Source organism: Mastigoproctus giganteus, chromosome 4, assembly GCF_048544385.1.
Source record: "Mastigoproctus giganteus isolate SK-2022 chromosome 4, ASM4854438v1, whole genome shotgun sequence".
Classification (NCBI taxonomy): domain Eukaryota; kingdom Metazoa; phylum Arthropoda; class Arachnida; order Uropygi; family Thelyphonidae; genus Mastigoproctus; species Mastigoproctus giganteus.
The window spans coordinates 4,317,957-4,338,520 of NC_143578.1; the positions used below are offsets into that span (position 1 = coordinate 4,317,957).

Sequence of the window (20,564 nt, forward strand, 5' to 3'; positions counted from 1 at the left end):
ATATACTCGGGCGAGTATCTTTTACTCAGCTTTTTATCTTTCTACCTTCCACTCCCTTTTTTTCTCGTTCGTAAAGCTATTCTGTAATACGAGGGCGATACGAACGTTCGCTTTTTTTCATTCACTTTGCACTTTCATCCGTTCCCTTGTCTTATATACCATTTGCTTGCATTATCTTCTAGTATTACATTCTCATACAAATTACACTTTTTTTTTTTTTCTAACTCTCACTTTTAGCCACTTATGGCATTTAAGTTACAAAAACACTTAGTTTAATTTTATTACTATTTTACTTATTTTACTTTAATTACTTATTTTACTACATACTGCGATGGGACTAGCTTAACTGTTTTGTGGAAGTTCTGCTTCTTTACCCTCTCATTCACTCTCGCTTATTTTTAAATTTCCTTTCCTTTCCTTCCACAATTATGGATAAGTATAGTTAACGAAGGTTTTGATACATGATCAGGTAGTTCCCTGATTAAATACCGGATCATGTATCAATATTTATTTTTAGCTTGCATCAGATTTGAAATTGTGTAATTTTTTCCCCTCTTTAGGCTTTTATCCAAATATCCCACCCTTATCTAATGCTTGCTATTATTTCATATATTAACTCTTCATTTTTGCTTTACAGTTCCCTTCTCTCTAATTGGCTTTTCTATTCAGCCTATCATTTTATTTAATTCATTATATCATACAGGATATTCACATTCTTTCTCGCGACTTCAATATTTTCGAGTTCTGCTTCCTGCTATTAGTTTTGGCGTTTTGTATAATCTACACCTCCATCTTCTGGCTTTTCAATAGATTTATTACTTCTAACACACACACACACACACACACTTGTTACATACAAATGGTATGTAATGCATCTTAATCACAAATTAATTTAAATTGTATAATTTTCTGCTTATGCTCCTGGATGGATACATAAAGTAAGAGACGTTCGAAAGACAGACTACAAGAATATTAACGTACTTGGAGTAATCGTGCGAGATTAGAACAGGCGAGGTGCACAACTCTTCTTTCACACTGATCATTAGACTACAGTTGTAATAAGTTAGATTTATTAGCATCTTAACTTTTCTCCTAACTCTTGCACTGATGATCTTCACAAAATATCCCATACCATGCTGAACACATGGCACTCATCCTCCCCCCCCCCCCGGTTTCCTCACACAAAGACAAGAATCCTAAAGTATCTTCATGCCACGAAGTTTTAATGGATTTATCCACCTGCTCTCAAAATTTGTGGTCCAAGTTTGCCTCCTGTTTCTTGTCGCCTATCCCCCCCCCCCCTCCCGTTTTTATTGCACTCGTGTTTTTCCTTTAACATGAATTTTTTTTTTTTTAATGAAAACCCCAAACAACAGAGGTACCGTGCTTGGGTTGGAGGTTGAGAAGACGAAAGAAGATATTTGTTAACATTAGACTTGAACTTCTGTAGAGTGTAATTTTCAGGAAATACGTACGAAGGAAGGTTGTTCCAGAAAACAGCAGTTGAATGAATAAACGAGGAAGATGAAAAGTTTTATTTTTTTATTTTTTATATATATATATATGAGAATCCCAAACACGAAAGGTATCAAAACCTATAGTACTTAGTACCGTGCATGGGTTGAAGGAGAAGTATGGGGAGACGGGGACGCCGGAAACTTTGCTCTAGAGACTAAGTTGGTTCTGTGAGTTTGAAGTTGGATAGTAAATGGATGTTGGCTGGAAATTTGTTGAATATTTGCTAATACTCAACAAATTTCCACGTTCCTAATTTCCAATTTCTGAGAAAAGTGACAATTTTTCCCTCTCCCAGTTATCATCCTGTTACTTATCTATAGTCTTCTCCGAATGTGGTTTTTTTTTTTTTTTTTTAATGTGCGAGGTGCACAGGGGCGTATTCAGGGATGGGCATATGCCCACCTTAACAATGCGTATAAGTGTATAAGTATAAGCGTATAAGTGTATAAGTGTATATAAGTATTCCTATGTCTATCTAAAAAAGATACTCAAATCTGGTCGTCGTGCTCTCCCTTACGATGATATCTGGATACCGGTAGTGACCCCACACAAGGAAGATATTGGAACCTATGGTACTCTGGTATCTGCAGTAGTTTTCTTTTCTTTACCTAGTAACTCAGTGAAATTTTTATTCTTCATCCCACCTATTTTTGTTCTTTGTAACTTATACATTTTTTCAGAAAATTACAATCTGTAGAAGTTCAGGTCCAACGTCAATGAGCCGAGTGGTCAATCGCGAGGTGCATAAGTACACGTTCTCTGTTGTTGTTGAAGTGGAGTTTAATCACGCAAAGGCTACTATGGCCAAATTGCGCCTATTACTTTGGTCACACGTTCTCTGAATGACTTCAAGCCCGTGACTGCTAAATACGGTGCTGTTTCTCGTATTCTCTTGTGATATCTTGTGAACTCCTCTGACCTTGTAGTCTTCCCGGAGTATAAACAGAAAATTTATTTATTTATCTTCTGTTTTCTTAACTTACAGATGGTACTAGAGTGCCATAAGTTTCAACAAACTTCTGTTTACCATAAAAAACATCGAGCCGGCTAGTGTTGTCTAGAGATAAAAATTTCCCAGAATACAAGCGAGTCTCAAGGTCGGTAAACAAATCACTAATGAAATTAGAAGTAGTACGACCTCGAAACGGTGTGGCTTTAGGTCATAATGGTGTGACGAAGGCTCTCCCGTCCCTCTGCGTCTCAGAACAACACGTTTCGTTGTCGCGCCACGAGATTCACCAGTGAAAGCAGTGCCCTCCAAGGACGTACAAACTTGTTTTAAAGTGAGAGTGAATAATAGGAAAAATCAGTTCCTGTGGGAAAGAAAGGTGAAACGATGGGATTTTTCTGGTTATTTATTTGCCCCACCCTCCGCACGATGGCGTAAACCCATACTTTCGATCAGACAGATCAGTCAAAATAAGCGTGGTCGAGCTATGACGCAATCTCTCCACTCATAAATCTTGACCTCTTCCGCTTCTCCAGACACTCCATAAACAGTTCAGGAATTTATTTATTTAGGTTATGTAAAAACGAATTTATTTATGTAAATCGATTCCAATCCACTTAACACGGGGCGAGTGTTTAAAACTAGATTTACTGAGGTGTAGAGGGGCGGTTGCGCCATTTGGGTTGTAGTAAATTAAATATTGGGATCTGACTTTTCTCCTAACGTACACTGATGATCTTCAACAAAACTGGCAATCTTGAATTGGGAAATTGCATGGAATGTTCCTTACAACTCGGATTTGGTCCCCATTAATTTCCACTTATTTGGGACAATGAAAGAGCATTTTGAAGCACAGATATTCCTGGCGAAGTGGGTATGCACTGAGCTTACATTTTTCTACGTTGTCAGCATCAGTCCTTGCCATTGTGTTTCTTGTAAATACAAAAAAATTAAATTTAAAGAATAATAAAGACAGAAATAATATTCATGTGAGTGAATAATTGAATAATATTCATTCAAGTGAGCCACCTTCATATAATGCAATAGCGTATTTTGTGAGGGGTGGGGAAGAATTAAAATTCCTTCTCTTCTCATGGAAACTTAATTGTGATTAAATTTTCATTACAGTTCGACGTGCTCTAATTTATTTAAAAACAGCGATTAAGAATTTGTTTAGTCTAGTCACAACCTGGATAATCTTCTAACGACAGCACGAATGAACTGGAGCCCACGCTTTTAAAATATCTACATTAACGTGGGAAATTCTGGCTGGGTTTCATAGGCCGAAAACATCCGACCACAAACGCCACTTGTCACTCATTCTCATAATGGGCGTAAATTGCTCGAGGATGGCTAGCGGAACTGAAGAGCAACCCCTGCTGCTGACCCATCCGTTTTAAACCTTCCCAGTTCACACAGAGGGAGGAAGTACTCATTGTGAAACAACCAAAGTCCAATTTCCACGTCCACGGTCAACTGCCACCTGGTAAAAATCACTTATGATGCCCCTGCAGCAATGTTCACAGAATATTTTCATTCTAAAAAGGTGACAACAGGCCAAAAATTCGCCTCGCATTAAATTTCACAATAGCAAATTTGTCGGACAATGTTTACGTATTGTTCGACAATACTTCACACAGGTGAAGTGCATTTATTTCAAGTATTTTGATCGAGATAATTTGTGCAGCATCCTGAACAGAATGCTGCACAAATTATCTCGATCAAAAGACTTGAAATAAAAGCACTACTCCTGTGTAAAGTTTAGAATCTGTTTATTACTAATAGAATTCTAACAATCATACGATTTGCAGATGTTTTCTCCTCTGCTTCTTCAGTGATTGTGGTCTTGCTGTTACACAAATACCAAAACGCCAAAGTTATCAGTATGGCTTTGTAATAAAAGATATGCAACGACAGAAAGAGATACAGATCGTCTATCTCTTCTGTAGAGATACACATGATCTTCTGTACTTTAGATTAATTAATAGGAGAAAATAGCAACAACAACATTAAACTATAATGTTGCTTTAACATTATTACTATATTTAATACTAATCATATACCACATGAAATTAATATGGTTTATTAAGCAATCGCCTAAACCACTATATATTAAGGTGACGTTTCAGGCATCTTGCCAATATCCATCATCAGCCCATACTGTTGGGGGGGGGGGGAGAAAGAACAATATAATTCCGTCCCCACCAGCCTGGTCTGATGGTAGATATCGGCTAGATGCCTGAAACGTTACCTTAATGTATAGCGGTTTAGGCGATTGCTTAATAAACTATATTATTAATTTCACGTAATACATGAGTAGTATTAAATGTAGTAATAATCTTAATGGAAAACACCCACAACGTTCTTCTCTAACTATATAATGTTGCCGTATACATATACAGTATACATTAAAAAAGAATTATTGATCATTCAAGGAAAATTATACTATACAGCCTACAATAGGAGTAAACATTAAATACATAAATATCGAAGTGTCACATCCATTTTATTTTCAAAAGACAGCGTCCTGTGGAGGGGAACTAAAGTTCGTAAATGGAATTGGGGCGCCGAAATTTTCTGTTCGTAAATCCCGAATTATTGTACTGACTGACTGATACTGATAACAAGAGAGTAGAGAACGGGAAGCCGGAAGTGAAATAACAAAGGCGGATAAATTTTGTCTGAGGAGTGAATATTCCCTATCTTCACTCGCAAACAGAAACGTTGCAGCAACAACAGATGGGCTCTTTATGCGAGGATAACAGAACGTTATCGACCCCAGTAATGGGTTCATCACAAGAGTAATTACTCGTAATACAGAGCAGGAGTCAGATTACTGAAACAGGATTATTTAATGAGTATACGCCAAACATGGATTGGCGAAATGCAACAGCCGCAAGCCGACCGGGCTAGCCGGGTGGGTAAAGTGCTTGCCTGCCTGGCAACCCAAAGGTCGCGGGTTCGATTCCCGCCTCGGGCTTGGATCAAAGTAGTACAAAAACCTTGGGAGGTGCATTATGGCCACAGAAGCCTATGCGCCAACAACTACAAAAAAAAGCAACAGCGCCCACAATTTCCAACTGCCCAGCCAATTTGACTGAAATAATAAAGACGTTTACTTTAATTAAAGGAATCGAACTCGTTTGAAGTGTAACGCACCGGCTACATTTGTTGTTGCGGTATCCTTCCTCATCAAGAAATCTTTGTTGAGGTGCCACCAGAAATGCTAGAGTGGAATTTTGAGCAGCTTAACTCCAACCAGCTTTCTCATCTAATTGCACTGAAAGATGCGTTGTTTTCCACCTAGATTTGTGGAACTTTTTTTTTTTTAAATTATTATTATTATCCCCCCTTATTATTACTATTACCCCCCACCGTTCTTTATTATGGTAGTTCCTTGCATGAATCGTTATATATATATATATATAAAATGTTCTTGTTTATACTCCGGCACGATCACGAGGTCAGTGGAATTTACAATAAATCAATCAATACAGATTGTTAATCGTATTTAGCAGTCACGGGCTTGAACCTCGGTCCACTCAAAGAGCGTGTGCTGCTGCACTCGCTCTTTGTTGCCATGCCTACGAAGTAAGGAATAAGTTATATGGTGCATTTATTTTCCGAAATTCTATTGTTTGAAAATGGAATCTTTCCTTACTAAACTCAGTTTTTGCACATCCCTCTCCCCATCCACGCGTGATCCTTCTCCATTTGTTCCAAATGTTTCTTGCAATTTGATGGCCACGTTTTTCGCTGTCTGGAAACCTATCGACTTGGTTCGAATTTATTTTTATTATCGACCAGTTTCGCCATTTTTTGCGCGAAGATACTCTCTTTGTCTTGGCCTAATGGTTCTACTGCATAATTAAAACTATCAAAGTTCTGCTTTCAATTTCCGGTATATTCGCCGTCGCTAACAAGTTGTGTGAAACGGTTTTTTTTTTTTTTTTTCTTCCATCCCAAAAAAAAAAAGTGATTCCTAATTGGCGATACCACGATTCATCAGTTTTAGTATAAGTAAGGCGAAATGAATCTGTATCAGCAAAAAAATGAATAAATAAATAATAAAAATATAAAACAGAATAATCCCATTCCTGCGAATTAACTATCCAGTTCCGCTTTCAGTTTAGTCAAACACACTGACAGTTTGCAGTACGGAAATTAAATGTTTTATACCATTTTTAATTACTGTAATTTTGACCTCCCGAAATCCGGAAAAGTCCAGGGGGTCTCGCAAGGATCAGGTTCCGAGGTTTCCGGATTTGTGTGGTTCGACTGTAGTTTGTCTTGTGCGTGTAAATTGATTTTGATGTTACTGGAAAAGTGCTGTAGCCGAGCGAATGAGGAGTGAAAGCCCACAAGTAAATGTGAATCACTCATTTTTCATCGAATTTGAGTCAACTATCGCAGACAGCACGACTTCCCGGAAATCAAATGAAATTCCGTTTGGATCCCAGAGAACATTGCAGTACAAGCGTAAGCTGTTGGGTGATGTTGCGTTTCTACGGGATTGATTTTTGCTTTCCCAAAAAGAGGAGGGGAGATATTCGAAATTTTAATAAATTGCAAAATAGTGGATGTTTCGGCGGAAAAAAATAATAAAATTCTTCCGAAATAAGCCTCCACTATCGCTTCAATTTTAATCAGTGTTGATTGATACACTATCTTATCTTGATTAAAGAAATACTTTCGTCAAAGAAGGAATTGTAGCACTGTATCAAACTAATTCGAGTGTTATTTATTTAAACTTTTATGATTGGTTTGAGCATTTGTAACTAAACCACGGTATTTTTGCTTTTTATTACCCTAACTGTGGACTCTTCGTCGCATTCTTCGATGGTTGAACCTCTTTAGCACTGTCGGAGCTTGTCACTCTATTAAATGCCCTCCATACGTCTGAGTTCGATTTCTGTTCTAGAACGGTGTGATTGCTGTAGCGCAGTATTTCCAAATGATCCGAGTTCCTCACAATATTATTCCTCAGATTGATTTTACTGCAAGCACCGGCCGCTAAAACCATGAATTTTCACACGAGGGAAGTAATGAAAAGCAAATTAAGCGTAGCAAAAAGCTTTTGTATCAGAGCTGGCTGGAAGAAATGCTTTCGTCAAACAATCGCCGAATCGAATTGTACAAAATAGTTAAAGAAGTTTCACCATTCGAAATGTAACTCTTCTGAAAGTTTTTTTTTGCCGTGCCGCACGGTCGAGATAATTAGTGTGGGCGAGTCGAAGCACAAAAGGCACTCAGCCCTGTTTCGTTAATGGGCAACTTCGACCAGTCAAGGCAATATCGACTTGGTGAATACTTGACTTGTGATTTATCTGGTGCTCTTCAATGAAGTGTGCATCTCTCTCGTGCATACTACTTTATTTCCTCAGGAGGTTTTCTTTCGCATTCATTGATCGGAGTTTTTTCCTCCCCACTCCACTTGTTTATGCTTTGCCACCTGAATCATATGTCTGTCTGCATCTTTTTCACTTGGTCCTTCCTAAGTTTTCTAATTCATTGTCCGTCTATATACGCTTGACCGTCTTGTATACTTCGATATTTTTTCCTTCAGTCGTGCCTTCTGATCGCATCGTACGCCTGCGTTATCCCTGGTTCCTTCGTATGCTTGCAAAGACCTTTGTGTCTCCGTTTTTATTTTATTTTTTTGTTGTCTGCATCTGATATGGTCAGCAAGCAACTCCTTTGAATGGTCTCGAGCAATTAATACGAGTAGCGAAGCGAAAGTAATGCCTCCTACTTTTTTTCCCCTCAGAAAATTTAATTCCTACAACTATGTCTTTACATCAATTAATCTCCAGTCACACATTTTTATTAATAAACACATTTTTCCAGAGTCACCGTCATTTTCCATGCACTTCTACCATCTGAGTCAAACGCTTATGGGTTCCTCGGAGTGTATTCTTCAGCGGGCCGAAGAGGTGATAGTGGGAAGGTGCAAGATCCAGGCATAGAGGGGTGAGGAAGAACAGTGCACCCCAGTTTTTCAGTGGCCTTCATCGTGCGCAGACTGGTGCGGGGGTCGTGCGTTATCATGGAGAAGAACATTATTAAGGTTTTTTGTCGAATTCTACGGATGCGAGCTTTCAACGTTTTCAACGTTTCCACATATCGATCTGAGTTGATTGTGGTGCCACGCTTCAAGAAGTCCACAAGGCCGTTTCGGGGCGTGTCAACGATGTCACTTTCCCCACTCTTACCCAACGTCTAACTGTATTGTCACTCACATCTACAGTATTGTCACCATAAACATTTTTGAGACGCGTATGGAGAGACCTCTAGTGACACGCGAAATGATCTACGGCGCCACATTTGAAAACAAAAGGTTAGGAGGCATTACTTTCGTACGGTATTCGTAGTTTTCGAGAAAATAGAAACTCTTACATGAATAAATTTAAAATAAATTTTATATTTATACTCCGGCACGACAGCCAAGTCAGTAGAGTTTTTACAATAAATCGTCAATACAAGTATTTATCGTATTTAGTCCACCCAAGGAACGCGTGCTATGCCACTCGGCTACGTCATGAGAACAATGATTCAAATAAGGGTACAAAAAGAACCATAATTCTTGGTGAACGCAATATGTTGTACTGCAGAATCATTGTTGTGAGGTGGTAGTCAGTCTGTTTCCCTTGGAACTCCTTTTTTTTTTTTTTTTGCGAATTCCTCTTAATAGTTAATAAATTTGCAAAATAAAAACTTTTTGAACATATTGAATTTATTGAAATCAAAGCTGCTGTAACACATTTATGTAGCATACTTGCAATGAAATCAATCACCACTTCGTAGTTAGATAATACTAAAATATAATTCTTGAAACATCATTAAAAAGTTGAAAGCGAAACGTTTAGAAAAATGCTTGTTTTGAAGAACATAGTGCTTTAAAGTTGAACTTGAATCTGATTTGATTTATACTCGTAAGTTTTTGCGAAAGTTCATAAGTGAGTGTTTTTCAAAATACGTCATCTTATGGAATGGTTTATTGCGTTGTTGAGATACAGCCAAGTATCCTCAATTTTTCCAAGTTGAAGAAATCGAGAATATTTGGCTGCTGTACTGTCCACACAAAGTGTTCATAATAGGAGTAGGCTAATGATCGTTGTATCCATGCGGACTTTATACAGAGTAAAGTGCGAGTGTTTGTCTACTCATCATTACTTCACCCAGTTTTAGGAAGACGAAGAACAAACTGCAAAAAAAATTGTCCACGAATGACTGAATTCTCCACAGGTTAATTTAAAGATAATTCGGGTTAGAACTTTTGTCCAGAGGTATAAAATTTAACAGCGAATTTCAGGAATAAGACTGTCCTTTTGTGCAGAATTCTGAATCTTTTGCATAGGATAGATGGATAGAATTCGTCCATCAATACTTGATGTGCCCCTCCCCTCCCTAATAGAACTTCAACTGTACTCCAGTTGAAACAAACTGCCCAGCACATTTCGTTGCAAGAATGAACTCTGAAGGGTGGGGGGGGATCAACTTAAGCGTGAAAACAAACACGCTCTAAGTTTATTAGCGTTTTATGATTATCAGTTTGTAGCACCATCTGCTCAGATTAGCTAGGTTTTGTTAATTCAGGTCACACTGTCCGTGCGTTGGGATTCGGTGACCGTACAAAATCAGTAGAGAACTTTTTTTGGTTTGTGTATGCTATCCCATTGTGAAGTGTTGTTTCGGGCCATTCACTTATCGCCGGCAGATTCACTCTTTTAATGGTTCGTTGCTTTCGTTTCGGGCGATGCTCTTCACGAAGCCCCCGCTCTGACCCGAATTCTCGGTTCAAAGGGTGGGAGACGGCTGCAGGTATTATCAAAGGTGGACACGTCATTCGTCACTTCCTTCCGTTCACCTGACTGGCCGATGGAGCAGGTGTGTTTGTGTTTCGGCATTAACAGCCAGCGTGCAGTGTGTCCATTGTGGCACGATCACGTAAGCCGGGAAGTCGCAATTGAACGCAGCCACTGGCGTGCTGGCAGACCAATCACGAGGGAGCAGCTGTGGTAGCGATGTCAGCCGGCTGACATCCTGCTTCCCGCACTTGGTTTCTCGAGCCCGCGCGCTTTACAGCACGCTCCGGAAATGGTGGCTGAAGCAGGATGCTGATCACCCTGTAGTCTCTCGGTGTGCGGTGAACACACTGTGATGCTCGGTGCCGTCTGCTGACTTTAGTGGACCATATTCGTGGTTAATCGACAGGATATTTTGTACGCGGTGGAATGCACAGTCTTGAATTAATGTGTAAGTGTACCCTCTTTATTTTTTACTTATAATCTTTCAGTGTTTGTGAGCGTATATCCAGAGAGATCATAACTGTGCGTTTACAGATGTTTATCTCTTGTGATTAGAGCTGTCTGGTTCGGACTTTGAGATTGGCATTTATCTCGATGGCACGTCGATCACGCTGACTGAATTGTAGTGGATTATCACCAACTTAAACACTAATGCACGATGAGATAAGTTAGTGATTGTCAATCACCCACGAAATGCAACCATCATTCGAGGAGCTTATTTTGTAATGGATTACTTAAATTGTGTGCAGAGTTTTGGAATTTCGTGATGATTTTAAGTAAAGCAAAACGTGCCACAAATGAAGAACTTGCTATCACGGCACAATAGATATCCATCCATGAGAAAATTCTCTTGAGATTTTTCTGTTCGTTCAATTGGAAATAGTTTTCAGTTTCAAAGGCTGGCTTATATTTATGTAATAGAACAGAAACGCACCTCGAAATTCACTTAGTACCTTTGATCCTCGTCATATAATTTTGATCACTAAGATGCTTTTTTTTTTTTATTGTTGAAAATTGGGCTTCTCGTACTGGTTCCTCTTCAAACTTCATGTTTGCACTAAATGGTCAGAAAAAAAATGATCTTATAGAACAATTATTTTATTTTTATCATATTAAACTGTAGAGTTTCGATTTAAAAAATATTGTATACAATGTAAGATAATAAATTAATATAACTGCTAGACAACTCGCTTTCCTAAAAATGGGTTCTATAATATGCGCATGACGAAGGTATACAGATCCATTGATTCATACTTTTCAGTACAAGATTTCAATCTCTCTCTCTTTTTCTCATTCACACACACACACAGATTGAATTAGTTACGTAAGACATGTTTGCGAATCCTTCAAAAGCTGATTTCTCTCCCCCTTATCTCTATGGTGAGATCATTTACCAAAGTTTCCATTTGAAAGTGATCTCACCATATGATAGAGAAATCAGCACACTACAAGATAAAACTAGGAACTAGTTCAGCCATTAAGTTTATCCTTCTTTCAGACTTCCTATCGTTAAATCTGCCGAAATCTTTATTTTGATAAGAGAAACTACACACAAATCCCTGCACGGCTAATGAATCGTTTTCAGTCGGAGTGATGCAGTTATAAATAACACATTAATAGAACAATTCGTCCATGTAACACGAATAATAGAAATTATATTTCGGGCTTTTAAAACTGGGATTAATTAATCATTCCTCACCTGTTTCTAAACGATATAGAGAGAAAATACTGCCCTCTACAAACAATTATTGCTTCCTGTTTTTGACTGCCGTGATGGTATTAGGTTGCCGTTGCACTTATCCCAAACTTGAGCTATTCAAATTGAACTTAATAGGTTTTATGTTTCCGCAATTGTCTATCACTGACAAGGCTGCTCTTTGTCATCTCTTCAGATTTTTTTTCTCTCTCTCTCAAATGCCTTTCACCGTAGCCTTTATTGATGATGGATATTATTCCACTTTTTCATTGTCTGTCTGGTCTGCATATTTAACAGCTGGTCCATTCTGTTTGTTTTAATGGAGTTGGCAAGCTTTACATAACATTTTAAGTAAATTCCACTCTATGGATTAAAGACACACACACCATAATTTCTAGCAGTTTTTCAAGAGAAAGGACTTCTCATTTTAAGGGATTAACATCTTAACATTACGAGTTTTGATATTTTAAAGTGTGGAAATGGAAACTTTTTTTTTTTTTTTTTTTTCCCTTTTATATGCGTCCAGGTTTAGCAAATTTTTAGTCGAAAGCGACAAAAGCATTGCTGTTTGTTAAAAGTCGGCAAGAATTGATGCCTTTCTTGCTCTTTAGCATTTATTCCGTTTATGGCAAACGGTAAGTTTTGGGATTTGACATCATTTAGTAGAAATGGATAGCGGTTTTTCGTACCTTGTTACAGATATCCCTAACAATCATGTACTTCCTACCCTTCTTGCATCGATATCTGACTCCGATTCTACAGCGTGCTAGCGCTGAGTGCGTTCCCTTCCATCCCTATTTTCGGGCTGCATGGGGAACATTACCGTATTTCCAAGCAAGAACTATATTTGTTCCACCCCATTTTTCTGCCCCCACTTCCTGAGGACTACGGCTTTTGACTCGAACGTTGAAACACCTGGTAGTCGCTCACTGTTGGATCCTTTTAAACCCGAAGACTTGCAGACCATCTGCTATTATTGTTCCTGTGGCAACTGCTTCTCGAAATGCCGATTCTCTCGAGGGAGGTAGTTGTGCTCCTTTTGTTCACTTTCAAAATAAAGAAGGGAAATGCATTTTTAATGACTAACAGAAGCAAAAAGCGAAACTGCTGTTATTTGCTAACGCTAAGTATGGTTTGGTTAATTGTTTCTCCTCGTAAATTGGCTCGGAACCAGCAGTGTGGGCGGGAGGAAAGTGAAGTAATAAAGGCGAAACTTTTATTTTTTTAATACTTCGGATACATCATAAGCTGTTTTGCTCCTCCTCCTGCTCTTGATTTCGAGTAGGAACCAGGCCTTACATGAAAATACATTCAACATTTGATGTAACAGTAATTTGTGTTTGCGCCGTTTATTTGTCGGAGCTTTCATCGTTCCATTAAAAGGCAAAGACGAATACAGACGAATTTCATTTGCAGACCACCTCTGTCTGTTTAATAACGGTAAAACTTCCAGACTTTGGATTAGCCGGAAGACTTGCCTTTTAAACTTATCTTGAAACCCACGTAATGGAGTTCCAGAAGATGACATTGTATTCAATCGTTCTACTTCCTGGCAGCTGTTTGTCTGTTCACTGCTACTTATCAGAGGAAACGGGATCGTCCATAGCACCTTCCGGTCAAGGTTAGAAAGCAGCTGCTACCAGCGTCAAACGTAATGCGAACAACCGAACAGCCTCCTGAGTTTATTATGCACAAGGCTGCGATTTGGAAAAATGAGTTGATCAAAAGACACTATCTCTGGAGATTTTTCCTCCGAGCGCCTATCTGCTTTTTTTTAGGGTTAATGAAAGTGGGTTTTAAAATTTGCTTGAATTTGTAAGTCATGCACGGGGAACTCTGCTGTAGAAAAGTGACATCTTGGAAATGCTTTTTATTTGTTTGTTTGATCCTTGAATTGTGAATATTATACATCATGGAATCACAGCCCTACACTGTACATATCTTGGGGGCCCTCAATCACTAATATACAAATATATCACTAATATATCATGGAGTTCCTCCAGGTGTATACAGCGTGGGAGGCAAAATTATAGCCAACCAACGGGAACATTTTTAGCATGCGTGTCTGCGGTCTCAACCAACTGTTGTAAGTTCTTTGATACTTATCGACCGAAGTTGTTCCATCAGCAGAAGAGAAACTTTTTCATTCCTTAATGAAAATTTTGACTCAAAATTACAATTGGTATTTTCAGTTTAGTCTAAGCCAGTTGAGCTCGATTAAGATTTTTCTGAAATTGTTTTATATAAAACTTGCAAAAAATAGATTAATAAATTAACTAGAGCCTGCAGGTAGAGGTGAAAGGGATTTTTGCACTGCTTCTATTGGAACATGCAGCAGCCTGGAAAGCCAGTCAAGGATTTCAAGCACAGCTGTGAGTCCTCATGGAACAAGTAAATACCGAGCTGTAAGATTAAGAATAGGTGCATGTGTATTACACGCCCACTAATGCTAGTAGCATAGCAAAATAAATTTGATGTCATACTGATTAGGTCATGAAATGCAAACATTTTAGAGATATCGAAGACGAGGTGTCACTTGCACATAAGTGATGCAGAATTTCAGTTGGGGGAGTATAGTGTACAAAAAAGGACAGACAGTACAAGAGGGGGTTGTGCTCTTAATTAAAAAGCACATAAAATCGAAGGCAGTACATCCAGTTGACATTGGTGGCCAATGCAATGTAGAATCAGTTTGATGTGGTATAAGAAAATGAGAGGAATTTGTTATAGGCCTAATGACTCTGAGTACAACGAACAGCTGTACAGAGAAATAAAGTGGGCCAGTAAATCAGTGTCTTATAATGGGGGATTTTAACTTTCTAGATATTGACTGAAACTTGTGGGTTGGTCACTCACACCCACAAGCAAGATTTTTTGGATTTATTGGAGGACTGTTTTCTAAAGCAGCATGTTAGAGAGGCAACAAAAGGGAGTAATACTCTTTATTTGATTCGCAGCAGTGATTATCCATGAATTAAAAATCTACAGACAAAAGAACCACTAGGTGGCACTGACTGAAAGAAATATTATTTGAAACAAACATATGAGAACTTAAACTTTGGTGGGAAATATTAAGTATGAAGAACATGGTCGGTTGATCTGTGCTAACTTTGAAGAGATAGGTGTGTTACTTGAACAGCAGTCTGGCTACACAAAAATATCTTGCTTTTTGTGTGATTGGGACAGTCGAGTAAAGAGTAAGCTCTGGGATGTAAAGATCGGCCAAAGAGGAGCAGTTGGATGTCTGGATGAAAAAACATAGTTCATAAAACACTGCTAGACTTCAAAACTGCCTCCTTGCACATAAAACTGGATTTCATGAAACAATTTGTGAAAGATTTACCTCAGGAAGGTCTCTGCTTCAACTGCCTTTGTACTTGATTTCCATCGATCACCCAAGAGAAACTGAAAGAAGGTATTTTTGTTTTACCTCAGATGAGCCAACTGATGACGGACCGAGATTTTGAGGGAACTATGAATAAAAGAGGAAAACAGGCATGGATTAGCTTCATGTATGTTGTTGAGAACTTCTTACAGAACAACAAGGATGTAGACTACAAGAATGTTCTTGAAAATGTTGGCAACCTTCAAGAATCTGGGCTGCAATATAAGCGTCAAGGTACATTTTTTACACTCCCATATCGAATATTTCCCAGGAAATATGTGAAGTGTTAGTGAAGAATAGGGTGAGAGGTTTCACCAGGACATTAAAGACCTGGAGATCAGGTACCAAAGGAAGTGAAATTTTAACATGATGGCTGACTATTGCTGGATGCCTAAGAGGGACTGTAAAGTAGAAGGATCTGCAAGAAAATCAAAGAAACAAAATTTGACCCATTGCAGATCAGTTTTTAAAATGAGAGGCGAGTGTTTAGTGGACGTTTTACCACACTTTCCTTTTTAATAGTGTTTCCTTTTTAATATTTAAATGTAAAAGTAGCATTTTGTTATAATTTCAGTGCGTGGGAAATTCTTCCAAAATTAATTTAAAAAAATGTGAAAAATCAAATTTTCATTCGTGATTTTTGAAGAAACAAATGGAAGTTATTTTTGAAATCAGTATTAGAAAATGATTCGTAAACACCATTTTCTGAGAAAACAACAGTAAATTTTTTTTTCTAAATGCATGGTGGTGTAATTATTGATTAGTTTAATGTTTATTTTAGGGAAAATAATGGATTCACTGACAACTCGGATTTTCTTCCAGCAAACAAAAAATCGACCACAGAAAACGCTCAATTTAGAGACATAATACATACAGCGCAATATGATCTAATCGCTGATGTGCTTAAAACCCTTCAACAACGACTATGATGCAATATGATATCAAGAAATAAGTTTAATATTAGGTACTGAGCTTTTCAGGTAAGCTTTTGATACTGTTGCACGTAAAAGAATGCTGCACAAATTGGATCAGTGTGGTAAGGGCAAGTTGCTGCTGGAATGGTTCAGTTCCTAGGAGAAGACAGAGTAATGCAAAATGAAAGTCTAGGTACTTTTGCAGTCAGATATAAAGTTCTCTGAGCAGTGCGGACAAGCCAGGACAGCTTATGGGGGTGTTGTCAGTGATATACGGGAATAAGGAGGCTATTGTTTCATTGTACAAGGCAAGGGTTAAGCTACATCTTGAATACTGCATACTGGTCCTGAGACCTCATTTTAGGAAGAATATAGATCTTCTGGCAGGGGCAGAGAAGAGCAACGAGATTAGTGAGGGGAACAAAGGACTACTGTTACGAAGAGACTTCAGTTCTGCAAATTGCAGCTCGTGGAGACTACGGACCTGCGAGGTGATCTAATGGAGGTGTTTAAGGCCTGAGCAAGCTCAATGCAGTGACATTCTTCCTTTTGCTTGAGAGTACACACGTGAGCGAGCATAAATTCAGACTGAGGAAGGATTGTTGCAGGAAAGAAAAGCGGAAGTTTATCTTCAACCAGCGAGTGGTTTGATTGTCAGAAAAAACTTCCATCTGTTGTCGTCTAAGTAGGCAGTTGGAATAAATTCAAGGAAGAACTAGATAAAGTATTGAAGGGAATGGATAGGTGACGTTGAAATGTTTTTTTTTTTTTTTTTTCCCCTCTGTTGCTTTATAAGTTTGCTTTCTTGCATCATTTTCCAATACTAAACACTCTACCATGTAGTTGTAATCTGATTAAATCCATCGGTTTTCGTTGGACATTATCTTGAGATTCTTTTGGTGCATATTTTGTGAGCGACTTACAGAAGGGTGTGAGGGGAAGGAAAGGATGTAATGCGGAGGGTGTGAGGGGAAGGAAAGGATGTAAAATGCACGAAAATAAATTCAACACTTCTGGAAGGGAGCAGAAGACTATGTGAGTAGTCCAACAAGAAATTGAAGGAATTGCTAACTTATCATTAATTGTTGATCCGAGCTGGGAAAGAAACTGCAGACATACTGAGGGGAAAATTTTGATCATTTGAAGTCAGAATACATCCTTTGGATTCTACTCGATGATGGGTCCAAAATTGCAACCTAACAGGAGGGAACTATCATTTATTATTGTAAAAATATTTTACACCTAAGGCTACTGTTACTTTTTTTTAATTTTTCTTTATTTCATTTATTATTATTAATTTTTTTTTTCAAAACCGGGGATGAGATAGCTTCAACATAATCAATAGATAAAATAAGCATTTGCCATTCCTATATTAGCGTAACAGAATTAAATATTTTAATTCAACTAAACTTAATTGAATTAAAATTAAAACGACATTTATTTAATAATTAAGCAAATGAAATTAAATAATTTCAATAAATAAATTGTAATATTAATTGGAAATTTTATTTAAAATAATTATTAACTTAAAATTTATTAATTTTTTTAGCCAACGAGTTGTTAATTAGTGGAATAAGTTAGGAAGAAGACATTGTTTATTTACTAATATATATAAATTTATTTTATTTTATTTTACTAGTGCAGGAAGTCATATTTCCTTGCGTACTAAAAGATGAGACATTGGTTAAATATCAGATTAACCTTTTAGCACGTGTTGTCATATCCAGAATTTTTTCCACTAGTTTGAACGCATTGCAGTATCAGGACGTTAGTTGCGAAGCAAAGTTTGTTCTTTTGTTAGAGGACCATTTGCCATGCCTTTCATAATTCAGCCATAGTAATGGTGCGCGGATACATCATCCTGTCCATTCCTGAGAGAGAGAGGTGTCAAATGCAGAATATTGCCCTAGAATAAGAATAATTTCAATTACGTGATGATTTGCAATTCGTGTGAGTTTCCGGGAACATCGGTTAATCCCCTTGTAACTTGCAGATTGATTTGTTGTTTACCGAATCACAATTTTGAAAAATATCAGTTCATCAGCTGCCAGTCATCCTTTATTCTGTATTCCCTTGAATATCCTTATTATGTTGGATAGTCTGATAAAGCAAACTGCTGAATATCAACTATTGCAGTGTTTGAAAAATAACTGTTTTGTGCTGGATGGTGAGAGACTTAGTTATTACTGTTCGATGCACAAATCTCAACTATGTTTACGCCATTTCCAGATCAAAGTTGTTTTGTATTCGTTTACATGCCTCCGTAAAGGTATTTTATGGACCCCAAACAAAACGTTAGTGACATCCATATGATCAATAACCTATGGTGAAAAGTTATTGAAACCTATAGCATGCTTTAGTTACAATAAATGTGCCGAGAGTTGTAATGACAGTGGAACTTGATAGTGGTCTTTATTATTTGTAGATTGTAATTTTCAATCAATAGAAAATGCAATAGTTATTCCAGAGAACAAAAGAAAGAATATATCAAAAAGAAGAAAGTTAGTTTCATAGTTCAGCTGTGAATTTATATTTAGTTCTACGGACTTGTTCGGATTAATATGGATGGTGTTGGAATGAGAGATGCCAGTTCAGAATATCTGGCCCATGAAAATATCTGCAGAAAAGACATGTTTGGACAGAGCTTATAAAACTTGGAATATAATTCGAGGGGCTTTCCCCAGTTGATGAGAGAAAACTATTTTACAGTAGGAAAATGATCTTGAAAAAAATCTTTTAATTTATTTTAGTATTAATTTTTTTTCTTTTCTTCAGAGGGGGAAAAAGTGCTGAAAACTAGAGAGAAAGGCTACTTTTTTGGACGTGAAAGAAACTATTTTTGTAGAAAGGTGCATGCCTATTTTGAGTATAACAGGTAATAAGTAACCCCAGAGAAACGTACCAACTGTGTGTTACTACACTTAGGGTGGTAGAAAATGAAAAATGCATGGGAGTAATTGTGCAGTCAGGTATGAAGTTTTCTGAGTAGTGCAGACAGGCTGCCAGAGCAGGTGATGGGGTGTTGTCAATGATATACAAGAATTTTGCTAGTAGGGAAAAGGAGGGGATTATCCCTTTGTATAAGGCAATGGTCTAGAGGCCTCATTTTAGGAAGGATGCAGAGTTGCTTGAGCGAGTACAGAGAAGGGCTACAAGATTGGTGAGGGGGATGAAGAGCTCTTACCAAGAAAGGCTTAAGTTCTGCAAATTGCAGCATCTGGAGACTAGGCACCTAGAGGTGATTTGATTGAGGTGTATAAGGCTTTGAATGGGTTAAGCAGGCTCAGTTCTGATGGGATTCTTCCTCTTGCTCAGATTACGAACCTGAAGGGGCATAAATTCAAATTGAGGAAAGGCAGTTGAATAGGAGTATATTTATCTGTTCAGATGAATGCACTCGTATTTAAAATGAACAAAGTATCGATAATAATGTATACTGAATGGCTCTTTATTAGGTGCACCTAATAAAGAGGCTAATCAGGAAATCTCCTAATAAAGAAGCCACACACCAATCCAGGAAACCTTTTCAGGAAATCACGTGTTCATACAAAAAGATATGAAGCAGGTAGGCAGATGTGTAGGGTTATGTATCTTCCTACCTACTAACGGAGGTGTAGAATGAGCATAGTCGATGCAAAACGCCCCGGTATAAGTACCCCGAAAACTCCACCCTGCTGGGGTTTTCATGTATGACTGTGTCTCGGCTCCAATATCCAAATAACATCCACCTAACGATGATCTGTGGACAAAAACAGCTCGTTGATGCGAGAGTCCAATGGAGACCGACAATACTTGTTCTTGTAACAGTAAATAACAACCCAGTGCAATATTGGTAACCGAAGATATATATATATATATATATAGATCTTGTCTTTGTGATATTTAGATGTTATTTCCCTTCGTAGTTTGTAATAGTTGAAAATGCACTACTTCCCAGATTGAAATTTTCTTTCTTGCATTTGAATGATGTTGGATAATTAGACTTTTAAATAGTGCATTTATTGGCAGTAAATAGTAGATTCTGTACAGTTCTTTAACCCCTGGCATGGTGCCGTGAAGGGTATTGTATGGTCGTGGTACCTGCGTGTACCGGTGAACTGTACAATAAAGATCTTATTTTAGAATGCACAAATCATCGTGCTATGTCAGGATGGAGTATCGCAGCTGACAACCGAACCGGATTTCACTCCTCCCAGCAAATAACAAAGCGGTACGGTTACAGTGCACTCGGGAACACCAACACTGGACTGGACTGGAAACACATTGCCTGAGCTGACGAATCCTAAGCACTTCT

General features: G+C 37.9%; 1 protein-coding gene across 3 annotated transcripts in view; it reads left to right on the forward strand.

Moving 5' to 3' along the window:
- Positions 1-20,564, forward strand: part of LOC150086348 (cytohesin-1-like) — a 274,992-nt gene that overhangs the window by 60,793 nt on the left and 193,635 nt on the right. The window contains exon 1 of one of the 3 annotated variants that reach the window (XM_090371322.1): positions 10,509-10,723. The exons of the other annotated variants lie outside the window; for them this stretch is intronic. Within the exon in view, the coding sequence (XP_090227448.1) occupies positions 10,702-10,723 (22 nt within the window). The 5' untranslated portion in view covers positions 10,509-10,701. Of the gene's footprint in view, positions 1-10,508; positions 10,724-20,564 lie in introns of those variants that run through there. 3 annotated transcript variants of the gene reach the window in all.